Source organism: Gallus gallus, chromosome 3 (assembly GCF_016699485.2).
Source record: "Gallus gallus isolate bGalGal1 chromosome 3, bGalGal1.mat.broiler.GRCg7b, whole genome shotgun sequence".
Taxonomy (NCBI): Eukaryota; Metazoa; Chordata; class Aves; order Galliformes; family Phasianidae; genus Gallus; species Gallus gallus.
In genome coordinates, this window is record NC_052534.1 from 24,725,792 (window position 1) to 24,739,110 (window position 13,319).

The following is a 13,319-nucleotide window of genomic DNA, read 5'->3' on the forward strand; positions in this document are numbered from 1 at the left end:
AACTGCTGTCTATCCAAAGAGGCAATGAGAACAGAGGCATATTTGGGTCACACTTCGTGAGCCACAAGGTCCTGAAACCACAGTAAAGCCACACACCGAAATACACTGCACGAAGTCCATTCCAAGACTGATGCCCTGCTTACAGTCACACAACCCTGCCAAAAGCAGATGGGAAAAAGGGACCACAGGCTAGCTGGATGGTCGCAGCCATCAACCTGATAAGTTAATGTATGCTATAGTGTTACAAAATACATGCAGGATTTCCCTCATTCAAAACAGTTACAGCTGGAGCATCCCAGGGACAGCCTTAAGAAAGCCAAGCAAATGTGCACTTGTACCTCAGTGTTCCACCCTCCCAGTGGTTTTAAGCAAAGACCTGGGATTATTTTACATGTACTTGTTATATGAACCTGAGTCTTGTGCTCCTATATCAGAACCCAGCCATATACTACCCCATCCATAACGCTGAGCATCACAAAAGAGCATGGGATATCTGTGTGACAAAGGTAGGTGCACGCAACCACACTAGTCCAGTCTGACAAGGGATCCTTGGCAAAATGCAACGCCAGTTGGTTCTATACAAATCTAGTCCATGCTAGTTTAAGGAAAGCAGTCTTAAAAATAAACTTTCCCAGTGCAGACAAGCTCTCGGTTAGGAAATGGCACATTAAATGAGGTCAGCAGAACATGCTATTTGATGTCTGGCAGAACCTCAAAGTCTTTTTTCCCCTCCTGTGGTCTCCATTAAGAATGTACAGAGGGTAGGAGGAAATCAAACTAAAAGCCCTAGAAGACAGCATCCTACAGCAAAGCTGTGCAATGACATGATTCCACAAATTTTCCAATACCAATACTTTGCCATGCCAAAGGCTACAAGTGAAACAAGACAGGTATTTCCGGGACTTCTGTGTACCAAATCACCAGCTCAAAAAGCTGCTCTTTTAGTTTTCTGTATTTATGAACCAGAAGGCACTTAGAGTTTGCCTTGTAGCTCCGTGGTACGCAGCTGAGCTAAAAACTTTCAGAAATCAAAAGAAAAACACACCTATTTTTACTCACATGAAAGGGATTTGAACCCTTTCAAAGGCATAGTTTGATATATTGTTTATTTTTTTTAAAGCTTTAACCAGATTACTTTCTACCACCTCGTTCCATCACCTCAGTCACCCAACAGATTCATTCCATGCATTCTAAAACTTTTGTTCTTTTCCAACATCCCGCATCTCCCATCTTTGCAGAAAAACTCAATAACAGAACTGGGCTGGCAGGAGCAATAACATCACTCAATCACTTCAGACTAAAAAACAAGCATATTTTTAGAACAAAATAACAAATGTCAAATTAAGTATAAACCTGTAAGTGAAGTTCCAAATTTTACCTTGAGAAATGGATGGAAGACAGGTCTCACTCACCTAAACATCATAGCATTTAAAAGATATGCAAAACCCAGGAAGGTGGTGGGAAAAGTAGCCATGTCTCATTATCATAAATCTGCCTTAACAAAAGACAGAAATACCAGTTGAAAAATATTACTGTTTTGAAATTCAGTTTGGGGAAAGTGGGCCTTCTTTTTTACTTCTCTAAAGCAAAATGAGAAGAGAGAGGAACGAGAAGGGAGGAGATGTGTATATTACAGGGAGTAATGCACCACCCTCTCTGGCAGTGAGACTCAGTTATGACTCTTCAGCATTCCATTTTTCAAGCCACATAGTCCTACTTTACTTAGCCATTTCTTATATGGAGTACATTCCAAACCTGTATTATTGCTGCCATGCTTCCTCCCCAGGTCTACAACACTATTTTGAGATGAAACTACCAGAACTGGCGTATTTCAGATGTGGCTGCACATTGGTATAAAATACTCTTTGTTTTGCTTTCATTCTTTTTTGTACCAACAATTTTCAGTTCCCTGTTTTAGCTTGCCTCTGGGCACTGAATAAAACAAATTTATCACTCCAAAGGTTTAACAGTCATCACAGACCACCATCAAATACGTGTAAAGCTAAACATATCACTTTCTAGATGCAACTTTTATATGTCATGTTATTATCTTGATGCTTAGTCTCCTAAGATCCTTCTGCAGTTCTATACAGAAGACTATTGGGTTTGCTGCATTAGATAATTAGCAACAAGAGCAAATTTCGGCACTTCACTAGTCACTGCTTCTTCCAAGTTACTGATGACTTAAGCGTGACAGAGCCTGACAAATCCCTATTGGATTCCCTACGTAAATTATACATCCTACTACTAAGTTTCATTTCCTTTACTAACCAGTAGACAATGAGACCAATACCACTTTACCTATCATCCTATCAATTAGGCTTTTGCCTTGCCTCTACAGAGAACACAGTTAACCAGGTATCTTTATTCAATTCCATCCAGAAAAAGAAATCAGAGTATTTAAAAGGGAATTAAAAAAAAAAAGGTAATGGTTTCACACATCACCCAGGCAACCCAAATTCAGGAGGACAAACATATATGAAAGTAAGTTAGCAGCTGTACTGAAATGCAATCTTCCAAAGCACCTTACAAAAAACAAAAAAACAACAACAACAAAAAAAGCAAAACAAAACAATAACAAAAGAAAAACACCAGCCCTCATCAGAGAAAAACTCCATTCAGGTCCACTGTCAAATATAAATGGGAAAGCTGCACAATGAATGTGGGAGAGTGAAATGGATGTGGAAAGAGAGGGCAAATACTAATATATCAGTAGAGTCCTTCACTCCCAGCCCCCCTTCCCACAGGCTAGCACAAAATTCTTTATGGAATATTCCAAGAAAGTCAGAAAAGAGGAGATTTTCAATTCTTTTCATCTGTATTTTTAATTTGTAGCAAATCCCAAGGTCCCTGCATTCCTTGAGATCTAATGGAAGCCGAACCACAACTTAAACAGTATACCAGATACTCATTTGACATTCCATTATTATTGTGATTGCTATTCTTAATGTCACTCTTGATGTAAATAAAGTTACTAGCTCTGCTGAGGTTGATAAGAGTAACGTTACCAAATGTCATTCTTAACATTAAGATGACAGTTTTATTGCTCTTCTTAATGACAACTTCAACATAGTTAGAATGCTGCCATGACAACGATCAAGCACAACATAAAAGTGAAAACATCCGCTCACTTGGTGTAAATCACTTTATTTACACCCTTTATTATCAGTGCAGCTATAATTACATTCTACCAGAAGACTGATATGTGGCATTTATGTTCTGAAATTTCCCTGTTCTCTTGGAACAATCATTTGTTAAGCAGAATCCACAGATTTTTCCTTGTAAGTTAAAAGGGAAGGAGATCTTTTGTTTTCAGCTTTATCAGTCATTATAGTCCCAACGTATATGCACATGGGGGAACAAATTTGATTTACCAAATGTTTCATGGGTATTTTCCTCGTCTTTCTCAGTTTAAAAAAAAAAAGACAGAAAAAAAAAACAACTTTAGTATTGCATACTTGTATGCCTGTAATCTAAACTGTTACAATTATATCAGGAAGATGCAAAAAAAATATGTATGTCTAGCATTAACTGTGTTATTAAGACGATGAAAAGGAGGCTACAACAAATAGACAACACAAAAATGGACAGAGGGTTAATATTAGTACGTGCAACTGTGGTTTTTTAGAGACAAGATAGAGAAAATACATTTATTTAGTTAAATACCTCTATCACGTGCCACAACCTCAGAGACTCAAAGCATTTCCTTTCTCAAGATAACACCAAAAAAAGATAGTAGTAATCTGACTGGTATATTAAAAGGGCTAGTTCTGAAACAAACAAAAACTTTAAAAGGAAAGAATTCATAAAAATAACATTTTCTTGCAGCATAGACTTCCTCAGCTAAACTGAAATTATATGAAAATCTTTATTATTTTGTTTCAAAAATAACCTGTTCTCCTCTCACGTGGACTCACAGCATTAAAAATCTTTTTCCATCTAATCTGACAGTTGTTCCTTTTCCACACTTTTTCCCAGGTGAGGTTCAGACTGCTTTATTCACATGCATCATCTCACAATCATTTACACAAAGTTTTACCTGCTCTTTCACCACTCTCACTCAAAAGATATTTCTGTAATTCTTAAGGATCGACCACAACTAATCCTAATTCACTTAACATTGGTAAAAAACTTCCTCAATCCTGTAGTCACCCCCCAAATCTTTTATGACTTTACTCTTGATGATCATAAAACAACACAGGCTTTTTTCAAAGATCCACACTGCACTCCACTTGTGACCTTTCTTCCTTGTGCAAGTTGTACTCTGGAATATTTTACTCATCTAAGTATGCAAGAACTTGTGCTCTCATTGCATAATGATTGCATATCTTAAAGCTCTTGGTGAGGAACTTTCAAAAGCAATCATCAAGAACAAGTAGATTTCCAAGTTATAAAAATAAATATTTTTTTAAAAAAACAATGTTCCTTCATTGCAGTATGTAGGTCATCTGAACATCCTTTTAGAGAAACGTATAGAAATTGTTTCTAGAACTGTCTTCGGCTGTTTGTGGCCAACTAAATACTTCTGATCATTTCAAAATATGCTATAACATTTTTCTATTTCTCTTTCTTTAAGGGCCAAGTCATAAAACAAGCCATAAAATCTTAGTATACACGATATATTTTTCTTAACCCATATAACACTCATCTTTTTTTCAAATAGGTTTTTTCTGTAGAGACTTTTTTTTTAATGACTACACTATGACATTTAGCTGAGAATAAACTAAAAGAAGATTGAAATACAGCAAAGTATACTGGTAAGGTATATTTATGTTTTTTCAACTCTTCCTATTTAGGAAAAAAAGAAGTCCGGATTAAAAAATACAGCACCTAAATTCTACACAATTCTTAGACAAATAAATAGATACAACGTTTCATTTAAAAAAAAATCAGCCATATATAAATATATTTAAATGCAAATATATATAGAATATGTATACATATCAGATGTTTCATCTTACCTTTTAGCCAACCACAGTTTGCTTCCTATACAGGTAACAATATCACTGAGTCCCTGCTCAAAGTCTGAATTACCAAGCTGTTTTGAATCCAAGTATGACTGCAGCAAGTGAGAAACCTATAAATAAATAAATAAATAAATAATAAAAGAATATATATTATTTAATTGAAACAAGTTTCTAGACACTGTTTTTTCATCAAATAACTCAGGTGCAAATCACCTGCAAAATGAACGACTGTTACACAGGCAAAAGTATGTATTCATTTGGCATAGCAACAGATGGAACCTTTAAATTGCGTATTCGTTAGAATTCATTTTTCACAGCAAGTGAATAACAACAGAAGATGTTCACACTGTTGAAGTGGTCAGAGCACAGTCTGTTGATTATCTTCTGGCCTTACTAACTTGAGCACCACTCCACTTCCAACCTCTTCTCAGTGCCACCTGCTTGCTGATGCCAGCACCACTGCTGGTGGAACATGTTGGGAGCACAGCCCAACAGAGGCATGGGGCCACAAGCACCCACAAACACAGCCAAGGAGAATGGAAAATGTACAGAGCAAAGGCAAACACCACATAAGCCAACAGTGCTGCTGTATGATTCTTCTGCTGCAAGAATGTCCAACCCACAGACCACCTGCAGCCCAGCTCAGCTCACAACACAGCCATCCCCTGCCCCACACTATCATGGTAGTGTGCACCACCTCAGCACCAACCAAACACCAGTGCATTATTAACCCCATCTAGGCTGAAAGCAGGGCATGGGGAACAGTGCAGTGCCAGCTCAAGTCGTGGCAAATACATTTATGGATTTTGACACATTGGCTGAATACAGTCCTGTACACAGCAAAAAAAACCCAAAAAAATAATAAAAAGAAAAAAAATCAAGCCATGCTTTCTATTGTGATAAAGGAATTTGAAAATAGGTTTCAAGACTGATGAAAAACCACCAATTCTTTGGTTTATTTTGTGACTCCATTTTCAGTTGACATAAATACATTACTTGTGAATTTTCAAATGGAATGTATAGAGCTGCAATCCAAAATTTGATCATGTGTCTTCACCAGACCAGAGAGAAATATTCTTTGCCTCACAGTTATGTCTTATTCATGTCACCACTTTTTGGCAGTACCTACATTTGTGAGCAACTGTTTTCAAGGATGAAACATAGGAAGAGTAAAAATTCATCAAAAATCTCTAATGAACACCTGGAGAACTATCAAGAATTGCAGCCACTGCCATCAAGTCAGACAGACTATTTTCACAAAAACAATGTTGAATATCCCACTAGATTTATGGTTTTGTTGCTCTATTTTTTATGCTTTAATAAAAAACATTAACAACTAAAAAAAGTTTTGTTATTTACATAAACTACATCATAAATATTTTATGAAGGCTGCTCTGAAAGTAATGCCTCCTATTTTATTTCTCCATGATTTTAGAGACGGACATTGGTGGTATAGCAGTAGAAGCTGAACTTTTCCACCAGCATTGCATTACATGTTGCTGCCATGTGGCAGATTGCAGCAGTGGGGCAGTCTGACACAATGGCACCTGACATGGAATTGCATATGAAGTAAAGGTGTGGAATTTGATTTCTCCATGAGGAAAAAATGGCACCCATTAACATTCAGTGACATGTGGTGAATGCTTATGGAGACCAAACAGAGGATGTGAGCACAGTGAGGTGGCAGGTAGTGAGTTTCACTAGCGGTGGAAGTGAAAGTGAGTCATCTCCACAGAGGTAGAATGTTATGAGTACAGTAGGCAGCTCTTGTTCATCTCTGGTAAAAATGTATAGCTAATAGTGGCCACTGTGTTGAAAAAGTATCTTGCAGCTGAGAATCTGCCCTACTGAACAGTATTATTGTGTTCTCTGTATCAGTTGTATACATTGAAATAGTTAGAGACATTACCTTCAGATGCGGCCCAAGACAATTCCTCTTCACTCAATGAAGCCCAAGCAAGACAAAAGGTTGAGTAATCGAGTTCTACTACATTACAGTGTATATAGCCTAGTACGTGCTAACCATGGGAGTTTACTAGAATTATACAAAGAAACTGTGCGAGAAGTCTCTTTTTTTGCCAAAGTAACTAGCATCATGAGTCCTAACAACAGCATTCATTCATTCACAGCATGAAGACTTCCACATTACAAAGGCAAAAGACACAAATTCCCACAGCAAAACAGATAGAGATGAATTTTTAATCAGTGCTTAAGTATCAAATAGCTATGATTGGCAAACCCAATCCAAACCTAAAATGTAGGTATTCAGGGATATGAAGCCTACAGACTTTACATTGGTTCTTCAAGGTGTGCAGCACCTGATGTTCTATATATGAGCAATGAGCTTTTCAGAGGAAGCAGAATTAGAAGTAGCATACATAACCATGCTGAAGTGTTGACAGCAAACTATCTTCGTTCTTATTCTTGAGATCCTTCATTCAGGGCTCACAACAAACCCAACAGGCAGCTGGCTTTCACTGAGGAGGTAGTTCACACCCTTTTCCCTCCAAGGACAGCGAAGGCCTAACTCCCTGTACAGGGCTCTGTTATTGCCTCCAGAGCTTATTGTAAAAGCCTAGTAGGCATATCCCAGCCATTATTATGAAGGGAAAAAATCAAGATACCTACAGAGAAAGCATGACCTGTAGCCTGGTCAACAAAGCAAGCAATTCCTATTCCTTGAGATCTTTTTGTACTGTTCAATAACAAGTTCTCCAAGTAGTATTCAAAATACAGGAAAAAATAGCTAAAGAGGATTTATGGTCATCTGGATGTTTAGTCATCTTGGTCATGAGCACAAAGAGGAAATACTTAATGACAGATGAAAGCTGATACCTGCTGCAGAGATGAACTCCAGCCCATTCCCTGTAGGACTGTACACAAAGAGGAGCGTGACACTCCTCAGGCAATTCACAACGCCTATAATGTTCTACGCTGCTTTTACCTTTCTCATTCACGTGTGAGTGAACAGGCAATGGTAATTGGTAATGTAATTTCTAAATGGAAAAACATAAAGATACATGGAGCAGTATTAAAGTCTCATGAGAGTGATCTTGTTGAAGTCAAGGACTTTCGCATGCACAGGTAATTTGGAAGCTAGAATAGCAGGAGGTGCTGACTCTCCCCATTTCTTTAACTTATCTTACAGCCTCTAAATTTGAAAATCCATTTGCCTGAAAGATACAATGATAGACATGACAGGGCTTCTGTGCAAACTGAAAATACGCCCTCCATTGATTATTCATTGCAACTACTGATGTGCTGAATTTAGGAAGGTTTAGAGATGATATCAGACCAGACCATTTGAGCATGTTATACGAAAACACTCAAATCTGAGATTATTAGCAACACATTGTACTTATAAAGTAAGAATGTTATGAGTAACTGATCAAACTGGGGCCTTTGCTTCACTCTGGGAAAAGAAAAACCTTTACATCCAGATTTTTACATCTCAGACCTTGGTTTCCAGCTGTTGCTTGCTCCTGGGGTTATCTTTTTTGTTTGTTTGTTTGTTTTGGAAACACAAGTACTGCTGCATAGCATTAAGTTGACACAATTTCATTTGGGTTATTTTTGTGAAATTATTCAAGAGGAAGAACAGCTGCAGTAATTTCAAACAAGCACAGAAACAGAAGAGATGTCAAGAGACTATCTGTGCAAACATTGAAGAATGGTCTAAGAATTCTCAGATGAAACAAATGCTCATCTTTCCTAATCTAGAAACCAACCAATAAAGCAGACTTCAAAACAGCTGTAGGAGAGCTCTTCAAGCGTTTCACTCTCAAAATTAAAGCTCTTGAAGTAAGGTGTTATTTTTCACTACTACCCTCACAGTAAACAACTGTTCTCCAGACACCATCCAGTTGGTTTGGATCTTTTCCCCACTGTGGTGCTTACTGAATACAGTGATCCAACTGGGGTCCGTATGACAGGAACAATGAAATAAACTCTTCTCCCTGTGTTAACAGGTGTTCCTGTATGCAGAAACATCTAGAAAGTTAGCAGTCTAGAGTTGCTTTTTCTGGTTGTTTTTTTTTAGTTGTTGTTGTTTTCGTTTGGTTGTTTTTGCTTGTTTTAAATCTTCTGAACTCTTATCTACTAAACATCATTTTGTTGACAGCTGATTGTCTATCTAACCTCCCCAAGATCACTTTAGAAACTGACTGTTTTCTATAAAGTACTTTGTAAAAGTATAAGCTGGAAAGCATTTGTGAGTTCCACCAGAGATCTCCACCTTCAATCCTACTCAAGTGTGCTCTTGCCTATGTTGCAGTTTGATTATTAAAAAGGTTCACATAATTACCTGCTTGAAATGAACTTTTTTCATGAAAAACCATGTTCAAAATTGACATTGCTACTATTTTTTCTATGTATTTTGTGGTTTGCTCTTAATCTGTTAAGTAATGGATAATTTAGAAGAAAATGGATGAAAGAGAAAATAATGCATATGAAGAGGCTCTACTTAATGTCTTTTATATTCTCAGCTAATTGAAGACCATTTGGTACCTTAACCTTCTTGATTTTATTTTTCTGCACTCGTGTTAATTTCCAGGAATTAGAAGAGATTTATCTCTAAGCAATAATATAACATCTGTTTCACAATTATGAAGGGGCTATCATATTTTTCCTAGAAGCTCAAATTAATTTAATCTCGTCAGCTTTGAAAACAACTCCCAAAGTGCATCCCTCCTAAATACACCAGAGACCTGCATAGTTGATAGTTCAAGCAAAAGGACTTGAAAAACAGAGTACTGCGTATATAAAAATAGATCAAATGTGTGAATTTAAATTAGTCCACATCGGAAATTCAGTACTGAAAATGCAAGCAAAACTGCTTTGTAATTCACTTTCCAGATTAATTGTATCCTTTCAGTATGGTATTATTCAAACAGTAAAAAACAAGAGGATGTCATGAGCCATACTTAAGCAGCAGAATTAGAAGGTACAACTCACATGAGAGTTTGATTCACTCAAATGTTGGCATTCATCAAAGACAATGTTTAAACTACTGTGGTTTACCTTGATCTGACATTTGATACATATAATGATTTCCTTGTTTCAATGCAAGCCTTCTATTATTTATCCACCAGACTTTAAAGACCTAGGAAGCCTTCCTACAAAAGAATTATTTTTTCATCATAAGAGTTTAGAATGTCTAAACTAAATTTTAAATTGAAATTAATGATGGCATGTTTTATTCAAATCTTTCCACAGCATTTAAGGCAAGCTAAAACTAGAGGCGTCCAAACATGCAATCTGTGGAAGTTAACTACAGAAGTGCACCACTTTCAACACACATGAAATGCTACTGCTTGGCTTACATAACGGCTGCTCCAAAACTACTGCCTCCTACTTTACTATATTGGCCCATGAAGTCAGACAGCAGTGGTAGTGGTACAGCACTCAAAAGCTCAGGGCATGACACCCGGGAAGAATACAGGCATGCTGTATGGACATGCAGAGATGTGATTAGGAAAGCCAAGGCACAGACAGAAGTGAACTTAGCAAGAGATATTAGAAACAACAAGGAGGGATTCTACAGGTACATAGGTCAGAAGAGACTGGCCAAAGAGAGCATACCTCCTTTGCTAAATGAGGAAGGAGAACGGGCTACAACAGAGATGGAGAAGGCTGAGGTACTCAGTGAAGTCTCTGCCTCAGTCTTCACTGGCAGCCAGGATTCTCATACCCCTGAACCTAAACCTCCAGGTGGGAACTGCATGAGCAAAGTCTCTCTCACTACAAGGGTGGAACAAGTCCATCGTTGACTCATGGGATTGAATGTGTACAAGCCCATGCAGCTGGATTACATGCACCCCAGGGTCCTGAGAGAGCTGGCTGATGTGACAGCTGAGCTGCACTCCATCATATTTGAAAAGCTGTAGCACTCAGGCAAAGTCCCCGGGGACTGGAACAAGGAAAACATCACTCCCATTTATAAGAAAGGGAGGAAGGAGGACCTGAGGAACTGCAGGCTGGTAAGCCTCAACTCTGTGCCTGGGACGATCATGGAACAGATCCTCCTAGAAGACACATTAAGGCACAAGAGGGACAAGCAGATGTTCTGAGACAGCCAGCATGGTTTCCACAAGGGAAGGACATGACTGACCAACGTGGTGGTCTTCTATGATGGAGCGATGGCAGCAGAGGACAAATTGAAGGCAACTGGTATCATCTACCTAGAATTCTGCAAGGCCTTTGACATGGGCCCCCACCACGTCCTTATCTGTAAATTGGAGAGAGAGGGATTTGAAGGCTGGCCAATTCAGTGGATAAGGAACTGGCTGGGAGGTTGGAGCCAGAAGGTTGTGGTCAACAGCTCTATGTCCAGGTGGAGGCCATAAAGAGCAGTGACCCCAGGGGTTTTTCTTGGGACTGGTGCTCTTTAACATCTTTATCAGTGACACAGATGACGGGATTGGGTGCACCCTCAGCAAGTTTGCTGATGACACCAAATTGAGTGATGCGGTTGATGTGGCAGAAGGAAGGGATGCCATTGAGAGGGACCTTGATAAAATCAAGAGGTGGGCCCTTGTGAACTTAAGGAGATTCAACATAGCAAAGTGCAAGGTTTTGCACTTGTGTCAAAGTAATCCCAGGTATGTATACAAACCAGGAGAACAACTCCTTGAGAGCAGCCCTGCAGAGAAGGACTTAGGGGTCCTGGTTGATGAAAAAGTTAACAAGAGCCAGCAGTGTGCACTTGAAGCCCAGAAGGCCAATGGTATCCCTGAGTTCTATCAGAAGAGGGGTGGCCAACAGGGTGAGGGAGGTGACTGTTCGCCTCTGCTCTGCTCTTGCTGAGGCCACAGCTGGAGTACTGGGGCCCTCATCAGAGGAAATATGTAGTGCTTTTGGAGAGGGTCCAGAGGAGGGCCACAAATATGAGCAAGGGCTGGAACACCTCTTCTATGAAGACAGGCTGAAGGAATTGGGCTTGTTCAACCTGGAAAAGAGAAGGCTGCAGGGAGACTTCACTGCAGCCTTCCAGTATTTAAAGGGAGTTTATAAACTTAAGGGAAGTCAACTTCTTACAAAGGTAGATAGTGATAGGACAAGGGTTAAAGGTTTTAAACTAAAGGAAGGGAGACTTAGAATAGATGTCAAAGGAAGTTTTTTTTACTGAGAGAGTGGTGAGGTGCTGGAAGAGGTTGCCCAGAGAGGTTGTGGATGCTGCATTCCTGGAGGTGTTTAAGGCCAGGTTGAATGGGGCCCTGGGCAATCTGATTTCAGATTCAAAACACTACTCAATTTCAAATCCTTTGCTAAATTCCTCACTTACATTTAGATGTGTTCCTTTAGTCCATCAGTCAAGGAAGGTTTATAAATACTTGCAGAATGACAGAATTATCTTTCAGTCTGACATGAAGTAAACACAAAGAAAGATACTATCTTTAAGATGCCGGGAGTCTTTTTAACAGGACTGAAGACACAAAACCCATGTATTGTCTCTGGTTCTGAGCACTGAAGATGGACAAGTTGCTGGATGCTCACAATCCTTTACTCCTCCACCACCAAGCTGTGCAGGTTTGTCAAACTAATACACTGGGAAAATGCTACTGACTACCTGCCAACTTGGGCAGCAGTTGTTAAAATGGTGCAGGCCATGCAAAGACGAGGTACTTTGACTCATTATGAGCAGCAGTTTCCAGACACTGACCATACTGAGACTCTTTGGCTCACGATGCTCTACCAACACTGAGCCAGCAGCAGTCAGAACCTTGTCTCCCTTCCGTGTGACTGACAATACTTTATTCTTGTTCTTCAGCTTCAGAATCCTCAAGAAAATGGAAAGTGTGAAGGAGAGTGGGGAAGAGAAAGGGAAGCACACAGCTTTGTTTCACTGATCGACATACAAAGCGGAGTTTTCTTTATGCCTAAGCAGAACTTAACCATAACATTTTCCAGGTATTTGTTTTCTATAAGTGGAGAAAACAAAATGGAGACTACCTTTTAAACAAATAAATATGATAAGACATCAGTGAATTCAAATGTATGAATCATGTGAAGCAGGAAGAAGCATTTATCTCCCCCATATCAACTTTGAAGTGATATCAAGTTGATCATATCTTTAAAAACTGTCATATCAGCTCAAACTGCTGTGTTCAAGCTGTGAAATACATATTATAGTAACGAAGCAATGCAATGGAGGATGGAAGCTTATATAAACTTAAAAAAAAAATAGTGGTTCTAACTTTTTGTGCCTGAATATCTACAGACACTGAAATTATAACACAGCATTTTAATAGCCATAAATTTAATCAAGCTAATCTATGGTGGTGTTTTTTGCTTAAAAGGCAATTAACTTTTAAAGGAGAAACTAAGTTTTCTGAAGTTATTATCAACTTCTAA

At 38.7% G+C, this 13,319-nt stretch overlaps 1 protein-coding gene across 11 annotated transcripts in view; it reads right to left on the reverse strand.

The window, feature by feature from the left end:
• The window catches only part of THADA (THADA, armadillo repeat containing), a 213,404-nt gene that overhangs the window by 53,157 nt on the left and 146,928 nt on the right, over positions 1-13,319 (reverse strand). For all 11 annotated transcript variants that reach the window (XR_006938649.1, XM_040697059.2, XM_046938795.1 and 8 more), the window contains one exon: positions 4,962-5,077. Coding sequence is in view for 9 of the 11 variants with exons in the window: in XM_040697059.2 (XP_040552993.1) it covers positions 4,962-5,077 (116 nt within the window). In the remaining 2 variants the exon portion in view is untranslated. Of the gene's footprint in view, positions 1-4,961; positions 5,078-13,319 lie in introns of those variants that run through there.